This window comes from Sceloporus occidentalis, unplaced genomic scaffold (assembly GCF_023333645.1).
Source record: "Sceloporus occidentalis isolate IW3139 unplaced genomic scaffold, rSceOcc1.0.p SCAF_3, whole genome shotgun sequence".
NCBI lineage: Eukaryota > Metazoa > Chordata > Lepidosauria > Squamata > Phrynosomatidae > Sceloporus > Sceloporus occidentalis.
Genome location: NW_028316983.1, coordinates 62,096,365 through 62,121,751, shown reverse-complemented (window position 1 = coordinate 62,121,751; position 25,387 = coordinate 62,096,365). Strand labels below are relative to the sequence as shown.

Sequence of the window (25,387 nt, the reverse complement as noted above, 5' to 3'; positions counted from 1 at the left end):
GCCTATATCACACCATGGTTTTGAGCATAACATGGAGGTGGACTGTGCATATTTCATTTTCTTCAGAGCTCAAAAATTGTCTTTTTGACCATGATGCCTGCAGGAATCTGGGAGATGTAGTCCAAAAAATAACATTCCAAAATAGTTTGGCTGCTTGGAAGAAAAGTAGGATATAAACCTATTTCTTTAATTCCTGTTTTTCTTCTTTCATGTGCAATTGTATCTCATGAAAACTCTTCATCACATATATAACTGGAAAGATAGGATGACATAATTGTAAAAATAACCATTTCTAGTCAAAGGCCTTTAACTTTGTCTCTGTTTTATTGTGCTTCTTTAGCCATTCGTTTTGGGCGTATGCCAGAAGCTGAAAAAAGGAAACTAGTGGCAGGACTAACAGCTACAGAGATTAACTGCCAGAACCAGCAGCTGGCTGACCTGAAAGTCTTTTCTAAGCACATTTATAATGCCTATCTGAAGAATTTCAATATGACCAAAAAGAAAGCACGAGGTATCCTGACAGGGAAAGCTAGCAGCACCCCGGTGAGTACCCCAGAACAAGAGGCCTAAAAATGAAGCCAAGTAAGTCATTTGTAGTTCAAGAGATTCCATGCTGTGTAGGAATCATTCAAATTAGCTTTTCGTGTGTATTAAAAATATATCTTCCTCCATCTGAAGTAGTGCGATATATTCGAAAAATATTGCACAACCTAAGTTTATTTCTATACTCAGAATTTCACAGGCCTAAACTGAATTGCCAGTGTCAACTAGGGTAGACCCATTTAATCAATAGTATTTGCACACTTATTGACTTAGCATTCAGCATTTGATTCAGTGGTCTGTTGTAGGATTTAGGCCACAAAGTACAGAATTCAAAGGCTTAATGAACTGAAAAAGTTTCTTAGCAGTTTCTTTGTCATGATGTAGAAGATGTAGTAAACTGAAGGATGTGAGAAGTAAAAGCGATATGTGCTATGGCTTGCCCCAGGTAGCTTGGCAGTCTTCCATATTCCACTTCTGCATCATATATTTTATTCTGGAAAGTTTGAAAGTGCTTTTCAGTCAGTTCCAAGATGCCTAATTAGTAATTGAGTTAAATGCAGTAGCAGTCCTATAATTTCTAACATTATTGCTTTTAAATCTTGGATCAAAATTATTGGCAGCTGTGTGAATTGGCTATGCAATGATATTATTTTAAGGCATTACTTTAAAGAGTATGTCATACCTTATTCTGAAAATAAAACACTTTGCACAAAAACCTGTTTGCTTCCCCTTCCCCCTGCAGACTTTCCAGTTTTTCAATTTTGATCCTGAGAGGTTAAGCGGGGGAAGAGAGAAAAGTGTCTCATTTCCCCCCAGGTTTTTACATCTCTTGTGGTGCCTCTGGATTTAGAAATGAACAAGGCATTTCACCATTCTGATAATCAGCAAGTGCTCAGCATCTGCTAGCCTTTGTACTGTCAAAACAGTCTAAATTTTATTTTATTGAAATGAATTACTCTTTCAATGAATTACTCCTTCTCTGAATCCTACAGACAATGGCATTGACTACACTGATATTGTAGTTCTGGCTTCCATTGATGCAACTAGTAATACATTTTACCCTTAAACAAGTAAAATGGTAACTGGTATCTCAAACAGTACCAATTGGGACAACAATCTTGTGCTTCAGTAGTAAGTTTCATTGGGATTGAGTTCAAGTGGATCACTTTCCCCAGTGACTATAGTGCTAATGTGGATATAGAGAGAGATTCTAAGAGGTATCATGGAGCATGGGTGTTTGGCGCAAACATAGGTAACTTGGATTGTATCACATTTTGTAACTCATTTAGAAAAACAGAAATATGTGTGAGAATTGATAGAATCCCCAGGTGAATTGCATATTGAAGTGTGAATGTTAGCAGATTCTACATCATAAATCCTTCTGTATAGAAGCATACCCATTCCACAAATAGTATCAATGGTTTCTATTTGGGCTTAACTATACTTTGTGGTCAGTTAGATGGATTTAACAGAGAACAACTATAGGGTTCATTGGTGAAGAGTAGTTTTGTATTGCTCTTGAATTCCTAGAACTCTTATAGATGCAGATTTCATGGTTGTGCATTGCCAGTGGCTGGATTTTACACTGCAGAAACCTAACTGTATATATTTATTCACTATAGCCTTTTGTGATTCATGACATGGACACTCTGTGGCAAGCAGAAAAGGGACTGGTGTGGAAACAGCTGATAAATGGGCTACCACCATACAAGGAGATTGGTGTTCATGTTTTTTACCGCTGCCAGTGCACAACAGTGGAGACAGTGCGAGAGCTTACAGAATTTGCCAAGAGCATCCCTAGCTTCATCAGCCTTTATCTTAATGATCAAGTGACTCTGCTGAAATATGGGGTACATGAAGCCATCTTTGCCATGCTTGCCTCAATCATGAACAAGGATGGACTCTTAGTAGCCAATGGGAATGGCTTTGTGACACGTGAGTTCCTGCGCAGCTTGCGCAAGCCCTTCAATGAAATAATGGAGCCCAAATTTGAGTTTGCTGTGAAGTTCAATGCGCTGGAGCTGGATGACAGTGACTTGGCTCTATTTGTAGCTGCCATCATCCTGTGTGGAGGTGAGACTGGGAAGTCAGGTAACTGGAGGGAGGGGTTTCGTTGTTAACATTATACACATTCTAAAAGCTAACTGATAGGGACAAGACCATGATAATATAGGATGCACTACAAGGTTGTAAGTAATTAAATGATGTCAGATTGTTACATAAGCAATGCAAACAAGAGGAAGAGACTAAGCAGAGTTACATTTGATGATCAGATGATCTGCAATCCTATGCCCAGGTATCTGGAAGTAAATCCTGTTGAACATAGTAGAACTAACTCAGTCTAAAGTAAGCATACATAGGATTGTACTATATATCTTTCCCCCTGCCCTCCAGAACACAAGTGCAAATCTTAAATATATCTCTGTGCCCACCTTCCCAAGGGTGATTTATTGACCTCTTCCCTAGATGTCCAGACAACCACATCCATCCACATTCTCCACTTAGTATAACATCCTTATTCCTTTCTTTGGTTTACCTGTAATATCCTCTGTTTAAATTTCTTGCTTTCTTCTTCTGCTCTCTCTCTCTGCTGCCCACTGCTCTTCTTACCTCACACAACTCATTAACTCTTTGGGTCTTAATATTCTGTATCTGTTGGTTCTTTTCAGATTTCTGTCTATTAGAGAGGAGTCATTTGATAGCAGGGATATGGAAATGTTAACACTCCATATGTTTTGATCTGTAGTTTCCACAGTCCTTTCTCTCATCTGTGCTTGCTGGCACATGTGGAAGTTGGTCCAAAGCATCTTGGTATCCAAAGGCTTCCTGTCTTAAAGCATGTGTGTTTCTCTTTCTGTCTCTCCAGACACTTTTCTTTCACACCATCAAACTTAATGGCATGTTCCCTTAAACATAGTACCAACCAATGTTTGTTGAAATAATGAGAATGCAGAAATAGACAGAAATTTTCCAGGTAGAATCAGTGGGCACCATCTCCTTTCCCCATTCTGCCTCTGGGCTTCTCATGAGAATGTTGTTAGTCAATGTAGGAGCAGAATACTGGACTGGATTGACCTTTGGTCTGCTCTAGCAAGGATTTTCTAATGTTATTATTGATATTCTCCTTTAAAACTAAGCATTACCCTATCTTGGCTCAAAAGCTTCAGGCATTAGCACAGAATTATTTATGCCTGTTAGCTATTTCCACATGGCTCTGTTACTTTTGTATTTCCTTACAATCCTCAGCTTTTGTACTAGCATGTTCTGTAATAAGTGCACTCCTCTTGTCCACCAGTTTTCAATGCAAATGCTTTCCTGCCCCACCTTTACTGTTAGGAGGAAAACACAAAGGTGTGATCCAACACTAGTCACACAACTTTTTTAGACATTTTGAGTGTTTCACATGTACTTGATGCCCCAAACCTGTAAAACTGGTTTTAATGGAGACTACAGTAGGACAAAGAACACATTTTTAATAGATAGTGACATAATCAGTGGCCTTGCTTCCTGAAATGTGTCATCTGTCTGCATCCTCAGACTGAGCTTAGAACCTGTATCCGCCCCACCAGGGGTGGTGGACCCATTAGAATGGTCCGCCCTCGAAGGCTAATGGAACCAATCCGATTCCAGAAAGCCTTAGAGGGTTTAATGGTTGGGAATGCCGGTGATCCTGTCGATGCTTTGGTTAATACTTGGAACACCGATCTCCCCAGGGCTATCGACACGATTGCTCCCAAGCGTCCTTGCCATTCCGCTTCAAACCGTAAGCCATGGTATACACCTGAGCTTAGGAATATGAAGCGGCTTGGACAACGACTAGAGCGCAAGTGGCGAAAGACTCGACTCTTACCCGACAGAACTCGCCATAGGAACTTTCTTTGGTCCTATCGGGAGGCAATACGTACAGCGAAGAGATCCTTCTTCTCTGCATGTATTGCGTCTGCAGAGTCCCGTCTAGCAGAGCTGTTTAGGGTGGTGAGGGAGATGATGCAGGTGTCCCCTGCGCCAAATCCTTTACTTAACCCGACAACGGCCTGCTGTGATGCGTTTAATAACTTCTTTGTAGATAAAATCTCTCAGATAAGAGCCGACTTAGATGCCAATATTTCAACAGAAACCATAGACGAGGTGTCCAGCGACTCTGTCGATGAAGTTATTCTGGATCAGCTGCAATCTATGAGTACTGATGACATGGACAAGCTCCTTGGTAGGGTGAGGAAAACAACTTGCCCTCTTGACCCTTGCCCATCATGACTGGCCGTCCAGGGGGGGGATGCATTGAGGACGTTCCTTACGGATATCATCAATGCATCCTTCAGGGAGGGACATATTCCATCTTGTTTGAAGGAAGCGGCTGTTAGGCCGCTTCTGAAAAAACCTTCCCTTGACCCCCTGGATATGAATAATTACAGACCAGTCTGTTTACTACCATTTTTGAGCAAGGTGATTGAGAGGGCGGTTGTTCTTCAACTCCAAGCTGTCTTGGATGAAACCGATTATCTAGACTCATTTCAAACTGGCTTTAGGACAGGCTTTGGGGTTGAGACTGCCATGGTTGCCTTGACCGACGATCTGCGTCTGAGCATCGACAGGGGTAGTGTGACCCTGTTGGTGCTCCTAGACCTCTCAGCGGCTTTCGACACGATAGATCACGGCATCCTCTTGGACCGCCTGAGGGAGTTAGGTATCGGAGGCACTGCACTGCAGTGGTTCCGGTCCTTCCTCTCGGGCAGATCCCAGAGGGTGCTGCTCGGGGACAGCTGCTCCAGTAAAAGGGAGCTCACCTGTGGGGTTCCACAGGGTGCTATACTGTCCCCGATGTTATTTAACATCTATATCCAGAGAAAACGGAGGTGCTCGTGATAGGTTCTCCTGGCCCGGGGATGGCGGTCGTTCCACCTGTCCTGAACGGGATCACGCTTCCTGTGAAGGACTCGGTACGCAGTCTGGGGGTGCTCCTTGATTCGTCGCTCCACCTTACATCACAGGTGGATGCGACGGTCAGGAGCACCTGCTATCAGCTTCGGCTGATACGCCAGCTGCGTCCCTACCTGGGCCGGAGGGACCTTGAAACGGTAGTACATGCTCTGGTAACCTCTCGTTTGGATTTCTGCAACGCGCTCTACATGGGGCAACCCTTGTACCATACCCGGAAGCTACAATTAGTGCAGAATATGGCAGCCAGACTGGTTACTGGCATATCCAGAGCCAGTCATATAACACCAGTGCTTAAAGATCTGCACTGGCTGCCTATTCGCTTCCGGGCGCAATACAAGGTGTTGGTTATTACCTATAAAGCCCTAAATGGCTTGGGCCCAGGATAACTCGAGGACCGCCTCTCCCCATACAATCCGCCCCACACTCTCAGAACATCTGGGCAGCAGCTATTGAGGGTTCCAGGGGCCAGACTAGCCTCTACCTCTAAGAGGACTTTCTCCATCTCGGCCCCTACCCTTTGGAATTCCCTGCCCATTGAGCTCCACTCGGCCACCTCCCTGGCCCAGTTCAAAAAGGGGCTGAAGACCTTTTTATTTAAACAAGCATTCCCAGATGCAAGCCCCGACTAACTTCTCCCTCCCCTCTACGTCAGCAGTGGCAAGCTGGCTGGAATGTTTCTACTGTATTTTGTTTATGTATATGATAATTTTATGTATTTTATGAATGTTGTACACCGCCCTGGTTTTATAGAAGGGCAGTATATAAATAAAATTTTTATTATTATTTATTATATGAAGCCACTGGGTGAGATTATTCGGAGTTATGGAGCTGGGTGTTATCAGTACGCTGATGACACCCAGATCTATTTCTCTGTGTCTCGCTCGTCGGCCTCGAATTCTAATGGCATCTCCACTTTCAAGGAATGTCTCCAAGCAGTAATGGGCTGGATGAGGAAAAACAGATTGAAACTGAATCCGGACAAGACAGAGGTGCTCATGGTAGCGGCCCTAAAACCAAGAATTGGGTTGCAACCTCCAGTCCTGGACGGGGTCACACTCTCCTCTAGTGACTGTGTTCGCAGTCTGGGGGTGCCCCTTGACTCATCACTCCTGATGATAAATCAGGTAAATGCGACAGTCAAGAGCGCCTGTTATCAGCTTCGGCTGATACGCCAACTGCGCCCTTTTCTGGAAGTAAGGGATCTCGAGACAGTTGTACACGCGCTGGTAACCTCACGTCTAGATTTCTGTAATGCGCTCCACATGGGGCTACCCTTGTACTTGATTCGGAAACTGCAATTAGTGCAGAACATGGCGGCCAGAGTAGTGTCAGGAACATCAAGGAGGAACCATATTACTCCGGTATTGAAGTCCCTCCACTGGCTGCCTATTAGTTTCCGGGCCCAGTACAAGGTGTTGGTTATCACCTTTAAAGCCCTAAATGGCTTGGGTCCAAACTATCTCAGGGACCGCCTCCTCCCATATAATCCTCCCCGCACACTCCGGTCCTCTGGGAGGAATTTGCTGCAGCCTCAAAGAGCTAGGCTTTCAGCTACCTCCCAGAGGGCTTTTTCTGTTGTCGCCCCCAGATTGTGGAACGACCTGCCGGACGAGATCCGTCAATTGACATCTTTAGACAGCTTTAAAAAGGCTGTCAAGACGGATCTCTTCCGGCAGGCCTTTCCGGAATAGATAACCCTGGCCTCAGGAACCTTGTTCTTATGAGAGTCCCCAAGGTCCTCCTTGGAAATGCTTCCGTAGTTTTCTGTTTTATTTGTTTTGTTCTGTTTTGTTTTTGTCTTGTAATAATGTGTATGTGTTAATGTTGTTTAATTAGTTGGCTTTAATTATAATTGATTTAAAAAAAATTTAAGTGGGGGAGGGAATTTTGATCTACTATGTACTGTATTTTATCGTTGTTAGCTGCCCCGATTGACCTCAAGGGGCGGGATATAAATTATTATTATTATTATTATTATTATTATTATTATTATTATTATTATTATTGAGCTGAAAGTGGAAGGTGCTTGGAAGAAATACAGAAATACATTCAATTTCTCTGCAGCTAAGATTCCCAAGCTGTCTGTAGCTATGACCTGGCAGTGTCCTAATGGTCAACAACCTTAGCTGAAGTCAAACATACATTTACAAGCACTTTGCTAATCCACCAGGAATCCCCCCTCCCTCCATTTCAGATAGTCTGTTGTAAAATCAGTTTAAAACTCAACAGAAATAATATGAATGGTGACCATTTTAGAAGTAGCTCCACATTTACAAACTCCATGTCTTAAAATATGAATGGATCCCTTCCTTTTAGACAAGCCTTCAAAGTATTTCAGATTTGTGTGTGTGTGTGTGTGTGTTCTAATCACCTGTTTTCTTAAATTTTTAAAAGATTCTGGCTGGTTGGAATAGAATTACATTGAATGAAAGAGTGTGATTTATGTTGCTTTTTCATCACTGTTAAATAATGTAACAGTGACAAAGAAGCAGGATCACACAATTTCATTCAATTTATTTCTGTTTCAAAATCTTTTAGAAGGTTAAGAAAACATGTGCACTGAGAACAAAAAATACATACTCTGAAATACTTAGAGGCCTGTCTAAAAGATAGCAGGAAGAGATCTGTCAATATCTTCTGAGAAGACATGGAGTTTGCAAGCATGGAACTACTTCTAAAAAGGTCATCACTTGCTTGCCAGCTAACCTCTCTTCCTGATGGGTACGGATTACATAGCTTAATGTTCTGGCAGGTTCATGAGAGCCTAAATGGGCTTATACATAACTAGTTCTCACTCTGTTGAGGGTTTCAAAGATCAATAGCAGCACTTTGAATTGGGCCCAGAAATGAGTAGCTAGCCATTCTAACTGGTTCAGAATCATTGTAATGTGCTCTGAATGTCAGCAGGGCTAAACATTTAGCCTTGTTAACATTCAGGTAATTGCATTGTGTGCAAAGGTCAGTTTCCAAACCAATCTCAAAGGAAGCCCCACTTAGAATAGATTAGTCATTGTTAATTGCCATCAAGTTGGTTTTAACTTATGGCAACACTATAAATGAGAGACCTCCAAGTCACCAGTTTATCAACAGTCCTGTTCAGGTCTTGCAAACTCAGGCTTCCTTGATTAAGTCTTAGTCTATCCATCTTGAATGCTGTCTTCCTCTTTTCCTACAGCCTTCCACCTTATGAAGCATTATTGTATTTTCTATTGTGATATTTCTATTGTTGTATTTATGGCATAAATACAACAGTCTTAGTTTGTTTAGTTTGTTTATTTATTTATTTATTATATTTATTTGTATCCCGCTCTTTTCCAAGGACTGGGACTCAGAGCGGCTTCACAGCATTAAAAACTGTACAATTAAAAACATTTTAAAAGAACATTAAAAAGAAATTAAATTATTACAGTATTAAAACAGATAGTTATCAAAAGAATAAAACATTTTTAAAAGATAAAATTATATATAGAGGAAAAACTGTATCGAATTTTTAAAATGGCCCAACATCCCAGCCTGTCCTTATAGCAATTCCTTAAATGCCTTCCTTAAATTCCTTAAACATCTGTGTGAACAGGTAGGTCTTCACCTGCTGGCGGAAGGCCATCAAGGAGGGAGCCATCTGATCTCCCTGGGCAGGGATTTCCAGAGTCTAGGGGCAGCCACTGAGAAGGCCCTCTCGCATCCCCACCAACCGTGTTTGTGATGATGTTGGGACGGAGAGAAGGGCTTCTCCAGAGGATCTTCGGGCCGGCTCATACCAGGAGAAATGGTGTGCCAAATAGTGTGGACCTGAGCCATCACCTTGAATTGTGCCCGGAAACAAACTGGCAGCCAATGAAGCTGTTTCAACAGAGGCGTTGTATGGTCTCTGTAATCTGCCCCTGTTAATAGCCTGGCGGCAGCTCTTTAAACCAACTGAATTTTCTGAACACTTTTCAAAGGCAGTCCAATGTAGAGCCCATCATAGTAGTCCAAATGGGATGTAACCAAGGTATGTACCACCGTGGCCATATCTGGCTTCTCAAGGAATGGGTGCAGTTGGCGCACAAAGTTTTAAATGTGTGAAAGCACTGCTGGTCACAGCAGAAACTTGGGCCTCCAGGTACATAGCTGAGTCCAGAAGTACCCCCAAACTGCAAACCTGTGTCTTCAGGGGGAGTGTGACCCCATCTAACACAGGCTGGATCCCTATTCTCTGATCTGCCTTCCAACTGACCAGGAGCACCTCTGTCTTGTCTGGATTAAGTTTCAACTGGTTTAGGATCAGGACAGCCTCCTTGGATTGAGGTGGGAAGGAGTAGTAGAGTTGAGTGTCATCTGCATATTGATGACACTGCACCCCAAAACTCCGGACAACCTCTCCCAGCAGTTTCAGGTATATGTTAAACAGCATAGAGGACAACACAGAACCTTGAGGAACCCCACAGGTCAATGGCCAGGGGGTCGAACAGGAGTCCCCCAGCTCCACCTTCTGGGTTCACATCTCCAGGAAGGAATGGAGCCACTGTAGAACAGTACCTCCAAGCCCCATTCCAGAGAGGCAGTCCAGAAGGATACCATGATTGATGGTATCGAAAGCTGCTGAGAGGTCCAGGAGAACCAACAGGGACACACACACCCCTGGCCATTTCCCTGCGAAGGTCATCCACCAAGATGATCAAGGTTGTCTCTGTTCCATACCCAGGTCTGAAACCAGATTGAAATGGATCTAGATAATTCATTTCATCCAGAAACCCCTGGAGTTGGGAAGCCACCACACATTCCAAAACATGTTTAGTCATCCTGGATCCTAGGAAGAGGTCAGGCTTGATTTTTTTTCTTCAGTCCATTTATTTGTCTTTTTAACAGTGTCTAGTATCCATAGAACTCTTCTCCAGAATCACATTTCAAATGAGTTTATTTTCTTCCTATCAGCTTTCTTCACTGCCCTGCTTTCACAATCATACATAGAGATGGGTAATATGATATGGATAATCCTAACTTTAGTTTTAAATTATATATCTTTGCACTTCAGGATCTTGTCTAGTTTCTTCATAGCTGTCCTTCCTAGTCTTCCTCTAATTTCATGATTACAGTCTTCATTCTAATTACAGTAATGACTGAGCCAAGATATGGAAACTCTTGAACAATTTCAGTGTCTTCATCATCTACTTTAAAGTTATGTAAATCATGTGTGGCCATTAATGTTTAGCTGTAAATCTGCCTTTGCACTTTGCTCCCTGACTTTCCTCAGAAATTGTTCAAAGTCTTTGCTGTTTTCTGCTAGTAGTATAGTGTCATCTCCATATCTTAAATTGTTGATGTTCCTTCCTCCACTTTTCATGCCTTCTTCCTCTGAGCCTAATTCTGCTTTACACGTGATGTTTTCAGCATACAAGTTAAACAGTACTCTAAGTGCACCTTCTACTTCATGGTTATATTGATAGGTTTTCTCTGAAGTCTGTCTTATTGACATGATTTGGTCAGACTTTGTGTTATATGCATTATGTCCTTACTATAAATGCCACAGCATTTCTTCTTACATTTGCATTTCTTGAGTAAAATACTATGCAATTATGATTCCAAATGTTTCATTTCTGTCCACTTTAGCTCGCTCACATGAAGTATTGCATATATGTTCCATTTCTTGTTTTACTATTTCTAGCTTCCCCTGATTCATGCTTCTCACATGCCATGTTCCTATAATATGTGTTATGCAGCTTCAGACTTTCATTTCACCTCTGACTACATCAACAGCTGAACATTCTTTCAGCCTGAGTCCAGTTGCCTTATTAGCCACAGCACTACTCATATGTCTTCTGCTCTACCCCAGTGGCTCATTTGGTGCCATCTAACTTGGGGAGTTTACTGGTATCTTCCTCTGTGCAATACTAACAAGTATTAGCTATGGTGCAATTACCGTTGTCTCTGAGAGATCCTCCACCAGTGAATCACAGAAGCCAAGCTGTCCCTGACCAGGAAAGACTGCAGTTACCATCCCAGCAAAGCTAGTAATAGGCATTTCTTCTCAAACATGAGCCTTTATGGACAGCAGTGTATCCCTGATGTACCAGAGGTGCCAATCTTGATAATGCCACCAAAGATTGATTATGGGAAATTTGCCATACATCAGAAGAAGGAATTGTATTATAAGGGTCTCTATTGAACCTGTTATAATAAAAGCAGAACATAATGAATGAAATGTGTAAAAAGCTGTTGTCTAATGACTTTTCCTTTGTGAGAGCTACAATGAGCAGGTGACTATATATGTGTTTTAGATAGAAGATGTCCAATCACTGGTAATATAAGAAGTCAGGAAAGCTGAAATGCAATTGTAGAATTGTTCCATGTGAAATCAGCATTTTTCTTCAAATCCTGAAGTTTCTCTACCTTCTGGGGTGGTTATACAACCAGCCACTTCAAGGGACCAAGATTTCGTAACATATCATATGCATTTGTTTTGCGCTGTGTTGCTTCCAACTGTATGTGTAAATATTTAGGGGAGGGGTTTTTCATATGAATTAATGTTCCTTCATGAAAAAGGCTCCCTGCAGTCCTAAAAATGCAATACTGAGGAGCAGACTAGGCTTCTTAATAAAATGTGTCCTCAGAAGATGGAAAAGTGCTCTAAAAGACATATCTTTAGTTAGTTATTTGGTTTTCTCTCTTTTCTTTTAGACCGCCCTGGTTTGATTAATGTCAAACAGGTAGAAGAGATTCAAGACAATATCCTTCAAGCCCTTGAGTTCCACCTGCGGGCCAATCACCCTGATACTCAATACCTCTTCCCTAAGCTGCTGCAGAAAATGGCTGATTTGCGCCAGTTAGTTGCTGAGAATGCTCAGCTGGTGCAGAAGATCAAAAAGACAGAGACAGAGACTTCTCTGCACCCTCTTTTGCAGGAAATCTACAAGGACATGTACTGAAGAGCCTGCATTCATGGGATAGGCTGAAGTCATGGAATACAGAAAAATGCTTTGTACATTTGCAAAAACAAAATCATCTTTGTTTTCTGTCCCTTCTACTGAAGTTGTTTTTTTATATAATTGCTGTGTACTGTGCACAGGGGTATACAGCAGAAGACTTGGCATCTGCCATATGGTGGTAGGTCAGGGCTTCCGTTAACATACACTAAATGAAACTTTAAGGCACATCATAAGCTAAATATCTGTTTTTATAGTTCAGCTGTTACACTGTTACAGATCAGCTGATGATGCGTTTACACACACCTCAAATACTCTTGGACTATGCATTGGATTGTTCTGTTGGTCAACACAGATTGTGTCCAGATAATTAAATCAAAATGGTAGCTTGTCTGGCAGGTACAGGAACAGCACTTACATCATATGTCTGTTGCATCTAGCTTGGCGCTCGGCCATAAATTCAAGGATATGTGTGTAAATATATCTGTACAAATTTCCCAAAGAAACCTCTTAAGTATTTGATGAAGGGTACGAACACTCCATGTGGAGACTCTTTGAGGGGAAAAGTTTTGGCCTTTTCCTTCAGTGCACAAAAACAGATATGCCTTCTGCATGAAAGGCCATATCTCCTAACCTCCATTTTCATTTATTTTCTCTTTGCATTGGTCTACAGTGCAGTTTGTTGAAGCTCTTTATATATATGTATAATGCTTCCTTCCGTACTCATGAGAGAAGTGCTTTTTTTTTTACACTGCACTTCGGTGCTCGCCAAATAATATAGATAAACCTGAGTAAGAGTAAGGGTAGGATTTTGCTCTTGGATGGTATGGTAGTTGCCAAAAGTCCATTTGCTTCCTTCATTTGAGCAAAAGTAGATAAGACACTCCATGAAGTTTTTTTAGGTGGGGGGATGGTTGTAAGCATTTGATTATCTCTTTGTCTAAGAGAATATAACATGGATCCCATTTTTAAAAGGGCAGCACTCAGACCTATGGGACTGTGGTGATTTGAGGATGTTACAGAAAGACAGCGATGATTGCACCTCCCCACTTTTACTTGGTCTTCCAAAACTGCCAGAGACATCTGAAAGGGTATTCCTGATATGTGAATTGCATCTGTGCCTTTCCTGCAAGGATATGTGCTGTGTTTGTCCACTGTTTTCTTCACCTTTGTTATTAGTGTTAGCAGGAACCATTGCACAACCATAGAATATTTTAGCATTTCCTCTCTTGATGTTCACAATAATTTCTTTTACATTTTGCAAGGGTTCAGAGCAGACTCTAACACTCCTCTTAACCTTCTGCATTCTCACTGTAGTCCACAAGGATCTCACCAGATACTGTACCTTTTGCCACTTTCAGCCTAGTTAGTACAGAAGCTCTCCTGTTGCAGGAATGGATTGTCATGAGAATGTGTGGCCCATGTGAGGCTGTTTTGGATAGCCATGATTGATTAATTGTGAGACTTGTCAGATTTCTTCCATCTCTGGCTTCATATTCTCAGCATCAGTGGCATCAGATTAAATCATGCTAGAGAACATCTAAGACCTTGGCACTGAGATTCTAGTAATGATTTCTTGTTTCATGGCCTAGGCAAGCTTATTTATTTCAGTACATTTTCAAATGGATTGCATGCTGGGAGAGGGTGTTAATTATTGTTGGAAGAATCATAAAATGTCAGATAGAATGTAATAATTTCACTAATGTGCAGTGACAGATGTTCAGGTGATGGAAACTTTGTTTGAACTTACGAGTTGTCCCAACCATTTCAGCTCAAATCATGTACTTGTTTTCCTGGACTTCCCATCAGCAGTTTTAACATTTTGTCTTCCTGGCTAGACTTAGGGAATGAGCTTTCAATAGCCTAAATTGTGGCATTAGGAGGTACATTTCATTCTGCTCAGAAGGGAGCATACATAGTTCAGTGATAGAGCAAATGCTTTGTATGAGAAAGGGGCCAGGTTCAATCTCTGGTAAAAAACATCCCAAAGTAGTCTATATGGAGTTCTTATCCCAGAGACTCTGGAGAGTTACTGCTAGTGTTACATGAAACAATGCTGGGCTACATGGACAAAGGGCATTAGTTAGTTTCAGACAACTTCCAATGCTGCATATTGTAACATATAACTTTAATTTAGATTTTCTTTGACTGTATGAGGAGAAGGGAAATAGCAATTATGGCTCTCTTGAGTCCTTCCACACTACACAATTATGGCACTTTGATTCCACTTTGTTTGTAATTTGGTGAGGAATATTTCGAATTCTCATCCAAAGAGTTTAGTACATCAGCAACACTGCAAACCTTAGGATTCCATAGGATGTTGTCAGGGCAATTAGAGTGGAATCATAGTGCTACAACTGTATACTATGAAAGGAGCCTCTCTCTTTTTCTGTGATTGTAGCTCTCTTGTCCATGTAAGCCACCTATCTGTGGGAGCTTGATGTGTAGTGAGGGAATGGGTCACATGCCTCTCAGACTTTGGGATCTTTTTCAGGCAATTTAACAGTCTGTCATATTTACAGACTTACTCCTATTACAGTCTAAACCCTATACTTTATATTTTAACAACTCATCTGGTAGGTAGTCACAGCCAGTTATTCAGAAGAGTGAGTCTTTTGATGCCAGGTTACCTGACTCGTAGTGTGGACATACAACAACAAGAAAAGTCCTATTTGTACAATTGCAGAAGAAAGAATTAGTCATGGGAAAGTCATAGTATGTGGTGGATACCCTAACTTTGAGACTGATTTTTAACTAGATTGCAACAAGGGACCTACTTTGAACAGCACATGCATCAAGAATGTGGTTCCCAGCAGGAAAGGGATGGAGCCCATTCTTATAAAACAAAATGACAGTGACAGTAGTACTGTGACCCACCTCAGAGTCCCGACCCACTTTGTTAAAAGACCTGCCTTGCAGTGTTGCAGTAACTCGTTCCATTACATTGCTTAGTAGAGAAAATTCTCAAAATATCTTATGAGCACTATTTGTGGTGTTTTGGATCTTACCTATACCAAATACAAAATAAAGGCCTACTGTGCTCAGAATCTAGCTGTTTCTTAATACCTTTGCAATCTCCTGAGATCATGGTTGGTAGGGAAGTTGACAAATAGGTTGAGTGTCCTACCATTTCTAATCTCAGGGACCACTAGCACTTTGGCAGCAAATCCATGAAATATTTTTCTTTCCTACACTTCAAGATTTTTTGTAGTTGTTGAGGATAGAAAAATTCCAATCACTACCTACACATAATTCCTTTGTGTAATTGGCCTGAATGTTGTTGTTAGTGCAGGAAAAGCAAAGTATTTAATCTTCACAATCTTCTTTCAGCTCTGCACTGAATTACCTGCTGGTACTTGACTCTGTTGTGCCTCTATTTCCAAATTGGAACGGTCCGCCTCTACCTCACAGGAATGGTGTGAGGCTGATGGAATGTGTCTTAGTAAAGCAGTTTGGAGTATTTATGTAGCAGGAGCCAGAGATGGGCAAATCACTGAAAAGATTTTTTGTGTGTGTTTTTTAAAAGCTTTGCAAAAGCCTTGGGCCTGCATCTTCACCAGTACCTTTTGAAGGTCACTTCACCTGATGCCGTGCTTTCCCTCAGGAGTTGCTGGACATATATTTTTGTGCTTGAGGAGTATGCAGTCTCTCTTCTCTGGGAGGGGATAAATGGGATATTGTAGCAATCTTCAAATTGAAATGTATATTTTTGCTAGAAGTTCAAACTCCAGGTGTTTTTAATAATATAAATAGTGACTGACAGCTTTATATAAATTGGAAATAAATATTTAAGAAACTATTGCAATGTAGCACTTCTTTTACCCATTTCCAATTCTCTTTGGTTTTCTTTTAGTTGTCTCTTGTAATATCCCCAGAAAGAGTAAAATTATTACTTTCATTAGCACCATCCATTATTTTCCACACATTTTGACTTCCAATGTATTCTTAGTATGGATGATGTTTTTTTTTTCTGGACAGTGCTAAATAATTTGACACGGTCATTAGGGATGTTGCATTTTGAAAGCATTGATCTGGCTGTATCTGAAATAAGTCCTTGTGTATACAGAGAGCTGCTAAATCACATTTGTTAAGAGACTTACAAGACTTGTCTGTGCTGTTTGGTGTTCTCAGGCAAGCCAGTCACTCCCAGCCTTAACTAACCTCTTCCTTTCCCTAAACAAGAATGTACTTATTAACCTGCCCAGGGTAGTTGTGACAGACAAGCTGTAGCCCTCCAACTGTTGGTGAACTACACCTCCCATCACCCCTGACTTGTGGTCATGCTGGCTCAGATTGATGGGAACTGAAATCCCACAAGATCTGGATGCCAAAGGTGGTCACCCTTATTGTCAAGTAAGGCTCACATTGCAACGATATGCATGAACCACACTAAATGTTGAAATGCCATACAAATGTTAAATATTAGGGCAAACACAAGATTTGAACTAGAGCATTCTCATTCATATTCTTGTCCACAACATAAGACCAGCTTGCAAATTTTAAAATTGCAAGATGATAAGTAAAAGATTTTTCACTGCAGCTGAGGTTGAGTCTTAGCTTTGGGACATACAGTATAATAACTAAATAATAGTTACATGTGGAGCACTTGGGAGACTTCATAGGAGGCCAGCAGAACTGGTAATCCTGCAATACAGTTTTCCTCAAACAAAAAACAAACAGCTTCATTTATATACCACTTCATAATGAACTAACAGCGTCTAAGTGGTTTACAACTGTAAGCTAATTGCCCCCAACAATCTGGGTACTCATTTTAGCGACCTCCTCAGAAGGATGCAAACCTGAGTTGAGCTTGAGCTTTTTTGCTGGTATTGAATTCGCACCCTTATGGTTTTGAGTGAGTGGCTGCAGTACAGGCCATTTAATCACTGTGCCACCAGGGCTCTAGTTAAATGTTATCTCAGTCCAGATTCAACTATTCCTCCAGAGCTGTATCTCCCTTCCATTGATTCTGAAGGAACATTCAACTTTTTAAAAATTAAGTCTCTGATCACCCAGTCAAGTTGTTCAGGAAAACCATAGAACTGGGCCCATTCATGCCAATCAAGACAGCCAAACATTTGGCTACACTTTGTTCATACAATCAAGAAAGATATTCAGTTATACACCGGCTGTTTTTGGAACACTGCAAATTTATTACTGTAGAATTACGGTACATAGAGGTTTGAGCACTGGGTTATGACTGGAGACCAGGGTTCAATTACCAGCTTGGCCATGGAAATCCACTGGATGACCTTGGACAAGTCTCATGCTCTCAAACTTGGGAAGGCAATGGCAAACCTCCTCTAAACAAATCTTACCAAGAAAAAGCCATGATAGTATTGCTTTAGGTTAGCTATAAGTTGAAAATGACTTGAATGAACACAACACACATACTTCTGCTTACAGTGAGCTTTATGTAGAACAGCTTTCACAGTATTTCCAACCTTGAAATGTTAATAAATCCATTAAATTAATCCATTCTATGGGTTCCCGTGTCTTACAAAAGTTAGCTGGGATAATGCTCCCAAGTACTATTCCAGGTGGGACCTGTGCTAGGGTGCTTCAGGACAAGGGTTTTATTACACAGTCACCCTCCTCACATAATTGTACAGGGATGCAGAAAATGACATATTTTACTTCTAACACTACCACAAACTTCTATCACTTCCTTCTGCCCTTCTCTACAAACATGCATACAGAGGAACGTTTAAAGAGGGAAAGACAAAATTGCTGTACAATGTCTTTTGACTGGTAGCACTTTGAGCCCACTGTCGGGAAACATCTGATGCATGTTAGAGCAAAACCAGAAAAAGGGTCTTGTGGCACCTAAAGGATAACAGATTTACTCCAGTATAAGCTTTTGTGGAATGGGGCAAGCTTTGACAGAGGCATAGAGGTGTTTTGGTCAGTAGGATGAACACAAAATTGGGGGGGGGGGGGGGGAGAGACAGATCATATGTAAATAGTGGGCTTACAAGACCATAAAATAAAAGGAATTTAGTAAGACATTCCTAGGTAAACCTCAAACAAACAGGATAGGTGCAATAAGCATTCACAAAGCCAAAAGTACAAAGTAAGGGAAAGTATTATCTTCAATTACTGCTGCTATGAAAACAATAGAGGCACCTTCTAGGCTAGCAACTGCATTATGGCATAGCCCATTTCTTCACAGTGCTTTTCCTGTACATTTTCCTGCTTTTCATTTTAAAAATGTCACAGACAGTGAGGTTCCCTCTAATCTATGACAGCTGAAGGCACAATCAATTGCTAGTGTCTTAGGTGCACAAGACTCTATGTTTTACATTTTGGAAATGTGTTTTATACTAAGGCTGACCCCTACACAGACAGTATAGTAAAACATTAGATATTTGATTGAAGAATAAATCAATGAGTGCCTGCCAACTTTTTATCCACAGAGATGGAGAACAACCAGTAATTTTACCCCTCTGGAAGTATAACTTCAAACCATTGCAGCTAAAACTGATTCTTCTAGGTTTCTTTTCCATTCTAGTTCCTTCTCCATCCCAATTTTGTAATGCCAGTCTGACATGTTCTGAAGAACTCAGAGGCTTGCTCCTTCTGTGACATTTTAGTGGCCCTAATAAACAGATTGCCCACATCTGATTATTTTTTTTTACTCACAGACCATTTTTTTAAAAAAAGAGTGCTTGGTCATCTTCATTCCCCTACCTTCCTCTTCTTTCCCATAAACAGGTATATGTGGAGAGAAGTTATATTTTATAGTATTTAGTCTGTAGGATATGTCACTTAGGTGCCCCTGGTTGCAGCGGACAAACCGCGCGATTCCCAGACGCAGCAAAAAGAACCCTCAAAAAGCGGGTTCTTTTTGCGGCCCGAAAATGACGCCGCAAGTCGCCAATGGCACACTTGCATCATTTCCGCCGTGCGACATGCGAATGTAGAATGGGCGCCACCATTTTGTACGCGCTCAGCGCGTACTAGGGTTAGGGGTGTCTGGAAAGGACCCCCCTTCCTAACTCTAGTACATGCCGAGCACATACTAGGGTGCCCGTGTGGAACGGGCCTTAGTGTTTCTGACTTTCAACTTGCTTGGACTACCCTCAGATAAAATAGGGCTTTCACTCCTAAGAGATGCCATGTACAACTGCAACCATTTTATCAAGGATTACTAAGTCTATATGGCAGAATGTTTCGAAAGCCTGGGGGAGGAAAGAGTTGACACAAAACTCAAGAGGAGGAAATCTGATGACCCTGAAGCCTTGCAGTTTTTGTGCCATTTGGTTGACTCAGTAAAGGTATTGCCACATTTAGATATTTATTTTTTCTCGTGGCCTCCATGGCTATTTGCTTTTTGTAATGTCATTTGGTTCTGCTGTCCTGCAGAAAAGCACCACCACTGATGGGTTCGTTTTTCTTCTTCCACAGCATTAGATCACATCTTGTTTTTCTTGTCTCGGATACCTACTTCATTATTTAAATATTAGCCTATTGAAAACTAAAAAAAACAAAAGTATATGATTTAGCACATTAATTGGCTCAGTTGGCTTCATTAAATTATGATGAGCCAAAAATATTATTTCTTGAAACTGACTGTTCAGATGTCTTGGCTTTCTCTAAAGTAGGGGGATCTCTAAGGGTTTTCTCCATTTTCCCTCCACTTATTAATTTTGCTGTCACTTTCAAGGAACGTGTGCATCCTGCCTAGACAGATTTCATATTTTGAAAAAAAAATTTTGGGGAGGCTCTTCCCAATTGTTTTTAGCGAGTTACACTTGCAAATATCTCAATCTGTCTCAGTTTCTGGCAGAGCCTAATTTGAATAAAGAATTTAACTAGATCCAGATTGCATTGCTGAAACATCAGCTAAACCCCTCTTCTTTTCTTTCTTCAATATTTTACCTGATGAAGAGTTCTGCAGAACTTGAAAGTTTCAACACTTTTTTTGTGACCTTTACATTGTCTTAATAAAAGGCATTGATAGAGCCAGTGTAGTGCAGTGGACTGAATGTTGCACCAGGATTCTGGGAGATCAGGGTTTGAAAGCCATGAAAATTGCCTGTGTGAGCTTGAGCAAGTAATACTCTCACTGAGAAGGGCAAACCACTCTCGCCAAGAAACCCCTGTGATAGATCTGCCTTAGAAGGTCACCATAATTTGGAAACAACTTGAAGGCACACAAGAGCAGCAACAGTGAAAGGTATGTTGAGTCCTTGGGATCTGCTCAGGTTTGGTTCCAGAACTCCCTGGATACCAAAATCTGTGGATGCTTAAGTCCCATTATATACAACAGCTTAGTAAAATGGTGTCCCTTATACAAAATAGCAAAAACAAGGTTTGCTTTTTGCAATTTATATATTTTTGGAATATTTTCAAGCTGTGGATGGTTAAATCCATGGATATGGAGGCCTGACTGTATTATCTTAGTGTGGATTTCAGTTTTTAATAGATAATCTTTCTGAATTAAATCTGAAACCCTACACAGACACAATGCAATCCTACCTTCTCAGAAGCAAACACCATTTAGTTCAATGGGATTTAATCTCAGGCAAGTGTGCATATGGAATTTATCTCAGGGATGTGTGCACCGAATTGCAGCCTTACAGAACATACAGTATCATAGACTTTCCAGTTTCCTAGGAGAAGGCTATAATGATATCTCACTGGTCTCCCACTGTGTTGTGTCTTTAAAATTCACTTTGGGATTGTCACTTTAAGATCTGATAACACACACACACACACAGGACAAACTGGACAGCCTCCATGTAAGAGAATAAATGAAGTCAAATTTGACTTTAAGACCACAGAACAGGGTGAAGGAGAAAATTTTAATCTTCCTAGCCTTTCATTTACTAGGCTTTCTCCTTCATTCATAAGGTTGACTTAGCAATATGAAGTCAATTAATTTATAGTATCACTGTTACAACTATTCTATTCCCCAGTATATTGATTTTTAAAAAGTACATGCCAGTTTAAGATCAGAGTTAAGTATACCATATCAGATCAACATAACCAGCTGAATAGATTCACTTTAGCTGAAAAACCCACTCTCTCAAGCAATTTGACATTGTTTATTTTTATTTAAACTGCACATAAAAATAGGAGATGAGTATCCCTATTAGAAGAATCAGCATGATGTCATCGTTTGAGTGTTGTATTATGACTTTAGAGATCAGGGTTCGATTCCCTGTTCTAGCATAAAAACCCACTGGGTGACCCACTGGGTCCAAAATGACTTAGAGGCAAACAACAAACCTAGTAGGAAAGCTGGTATGGTGGTTTGAATCTTTTACAACTCTGGAGATAAAGGTTCGAATCTCTGCTTGGCCATGCAAACCCACTGGCTGACACTGGACAAGTCTCTCTCTCTCAGCCTCAGAGAAACCACTGTGAAGAAATCTTGCCAAGAAAACCCCATAATAGGCTCACCATTAGTCAGAAATGACTTGATGGCACACAACAACAGCCCTATTAGTCTACAGTTATCAGAAATAATAAGGATCTATGGCATTTTAAACAGTAGCTTTGACATGCAAACATTTCTGGAATCGTGAAACCTTCCAGATTTGCTGGACTGCAACTTCCAGCATAGCCAATGGTGAGGAATGCTGGTAGCTGCAGTTCAATAATATCAGTACTTTGCCCACTACTGATTTAGGCCATGGATCACCATCCTCTATTGAAATATATAAGGAAATGATTGCAGGAAAGTGTCCTTCATTAACAAATTCAAGAGTCTGAAACTGAACTTGGGTTCAAGGCAACTTATGTAGATAAAAGAAACAAATCAGCTTCTAATTTCTCATGTATCGCATGATTTCCCCTCCTCACCCACTAAAACACCCGAGTTTATGCCATAATAAAAACAGTCATTACATTCAGACTCTTTGTTATTGTTTTGTGGCGACTGAGATACAGACATGCACACCCGTGACAAAATGATTACTGTCCTTTTAGAATATGTTGAAGTTGTATTTATATTTAATATTATAAAGAGTTTTGACATACCTAGTTCTATTGTCCCCTCTTGAGAGCTTACAACCTGGTGCTAAAAAATGTGGTTGGAACCAATATTAAGGCAGAAGCCAATATATGAAGGCTTTGGGTCCTTTAAGGACGAATAATCATTTTTAATAAATATTGGCAAATAGACAGAGGAGCCCTAAATTATAATGGAAATTATCATGGAAATTGTAGTATGACAGGTAAGAGAATAGGGCAGTCCTGTGCTTCAGCTCCTTTAAAGATTGATTTTAAACAGGTTCATCTTAAAGCTGCCACTAGACTACTCTCAACATATCCTTTTGTGATGAAACAGATGAACACAGCTGCCTCTTTGAAAAGTGCTACAGTATTAAAGCTACAGGCAAGGACTGGATTGTGGCTTCGGCGCGGCTTCTGGACTCTTAGGACGCATGTATCATTTAAACAGCAAACCTCTAAAGTGACCCGAAGCAGCTTTATTTTGGCCTGTCTGTATGAGACCATAGAATATAAGTGGAGAGATCAGAGTGAAAGGGGGGCACAGTAAGAAACAACTGGGACACTAGTCGTAAGCTTTAATGGACAGGCTAACTCCACTCCAGGAACACAAGCCTCCAGCAAATAATAATAAAAAGCTTTGTTCAGTAAGCAGAATAGATCACAGTACATAGTTGGTGTCAGGACTGATTTCCCCCCCACATACACTATATAAGTGGCATCAATAGGGGATATTGCACCAGGTAAGGGGATGACACCACTGCTTCTCAAACATTTACCTTTTGGGAGAAACAGGTGGTGGCATTCACTTGTGTCCCACTAAAATTTCCGTTAAAGACAAAACATTTAGTTGACACATAGGAAACTATGTATATGTAAATACAATGAGGTTGTGCATATAATATTGTAATTTAAAAGGACAGTTTTAATTTGTGCCAATTTTTAAAGTCACAACTATTACTGTTACATTCATTGATATACAGGAATGATGTTTTATGAGTAACATTTAGTGCAAAAAACATTCCTAAGGATTGTGTATGGTGTGGTATGGGAGGAGGTTCAATGGGCTGGCGACACCAAGAGTGACCGCACTGGGTGACACCAAACCTAGTGATGCCACTGGATATACTTAAGAGTTCAAACAATTCACCGATCACAAAATTCTAGTTGTCAGCAACAGTAAAAAAACATTGACTGCTGGAGGGAGATATAAAACAGATGGGCACAAAGGAGCGGCAGAAGCAGCTCCCGGCCCGATCACCCCAGGACCATAGTGACCACATGTCATGGTCCTGAGGGAGTCTCCTGTGGCAGTTCCAAATGGATCATGGAAACGAACAGAAAATATCTGCTGTTTTTGAGTTGGTTTTGGGCCGCCTTATGTAGATCCAACGCAATCCTGGGGCCCTCATCTGCCTGTCTATTTCGGGCCTGGGTCTGCCTCCACACTGCTGAAATAATTTGGCTTGACAGCCCTTTAGCTGCCATGGCTGAATGCTATTGAATTCTGGGAATCGCAGTTGCTTGTTGCACCAAACCACTGCTTTGGTGCCGCAACCAACTACAGTTCCCAGAATTCCCTTTGCTAGTCTTCTTGGCCATCTGTATTCTCAGCACTCTTCTCAAATGAATTGATTTTCTTCCTGTTCACTTTCTTTATTGTCCAGCTCTCCCATCCACATAAGGTGACGGGGAATACAATGGCTTGGATGATCCTCAGTTTAGTGTTTCAGAGTTCTATCTTTTTTCTTTAGGATTTTATCCAGTTCTTTCATAACTGCTCTTCCCAGTCTTAGCCTTAGTCTAATTTTTTCATTGCGGTCTCCACTCTGATCAATTCCTTTGAAGGTTTATGTCAGGGTCATGGTCCTGCCATAATTAATTGCTGTGCTTGGGGCTATGTGTGTTAATGTGGATGCTGGGTTATGTTATCTTATTGATGATGCTGGGAAAAGAAACTATTGTCTCAGTAATGGCCTGAGCAGATATGTGGAGAGGAGGTATGTGTAGCAAAGGTCCTTCTTGTGAGAAGCTGTAGCTTTGGGGTATGGTTTGGAGAAGGTCTAAGACCTGAGAAGACAGGTTTTGACTGTTTCTGACAACTGGGGTAAAGGCTATTGTAACCAGAGAATTGTTTGCACTGAGGGGGGAGGGAGGAATCAGTCCTGACACCAACTACATACCGTGATCTATTCTGCTTACTGAATAAAGCTTTTTCTGAATTTGCTGGAGGCTTGTGTTCCTGGAGTGGAGTTAGCCTGTCCATTACAACTTATGACTAGTGTCCCATTTGTTTCTTTCTGTGCCCGTTTCCTTCTGATCCCTCCACTTATACATCTATATGAGCTATATGCCTGTAGCTTTAATACTGCAGCACTTTTCAAAGTGGCAGCTGTGTTTGTGTTTCACTGCAAAGGGATATGTTGAGAGTAGTCTAGTGGCAGCTTTAAGACAAACTTGCTTTGAATCAGTCCTTAAAGGAGCTGAAGCACAGGACTGTGTTATTCTCTTATCTATCATACCAGAATTTCCATTACAATTTAGGGCTCACCCATGCATTTCCTAATATTTATTAAAAATGAGCACTCTTCCTTAAAGGGCCCAAAGCCCTCACATGCTGGATTCTGCCTTAACACTGATTCCAACCACCTTTTAAGCACCAGGTCGCAAGGCCTCAAGGGGCGACCACAGAAGTAGGTATGGCAACACTCTGTATAATGTTAAATATAAATCTTCAACATATTTGAAAAGGATATAAAAGGAAAAATCCTGGGAATTGCAGTTGGTTGCGGCACCAGAGTAGAGCTCTGGTGTAATTTCCAGAATTCCATATCACTGAGGTGGGTTATAGACCGCCAAAAAATACGTATTGAATACGTATTAGGGTTAGGAAGGGGCGGTGCTTCCACACACCCCTAACCCTAATACGTATTCAATACGTACAATATGGAGGCGGCTGTTCCACACATATTGATGTAACGGACGCTCTGCGTCCGCACGTGGCGCAACGGAAGTGATGCCATGAGTGCGCCATTTGGCACTTG

The 25,387-nt window shown here is 41.1% G+C and overlaps 1 protein-coding gene across 5 annotated transcripts in view; it reads left to right on the top strand.

Moving 5' to 3' along the window:
- The window catches only part of PPARD (peroxisome proliferator activated receptor delta), a 62,228-nt gene extending 46,063 nt beyond the window's left edge, over positions 1-16,165 (top strand). For all 5 annotated transcript variants that reach the window (XM_089514658.1, XM_089514659.1, XM_089514661.1 and 2 more), the window contains 3 exons: positions 341-543; positions 2,166-2,616; positions 12,139-16,165. In XM_089514658.1, the coding sequence (XP_089370784.1) occupies positions 341-543; positions 2,166-2,616; positions 12,139-12,386 (902 nt within the window). In that variant the 3' untranslated portion in view covers positions 12,387-16,165. The remainder of the gene's footprint in view (positions 1-340; positions 544-2,165; positions 2,617-12,138) is intronic.
- Positions 16,166-25,387: the final 9,222 nt, after the last annotated feature.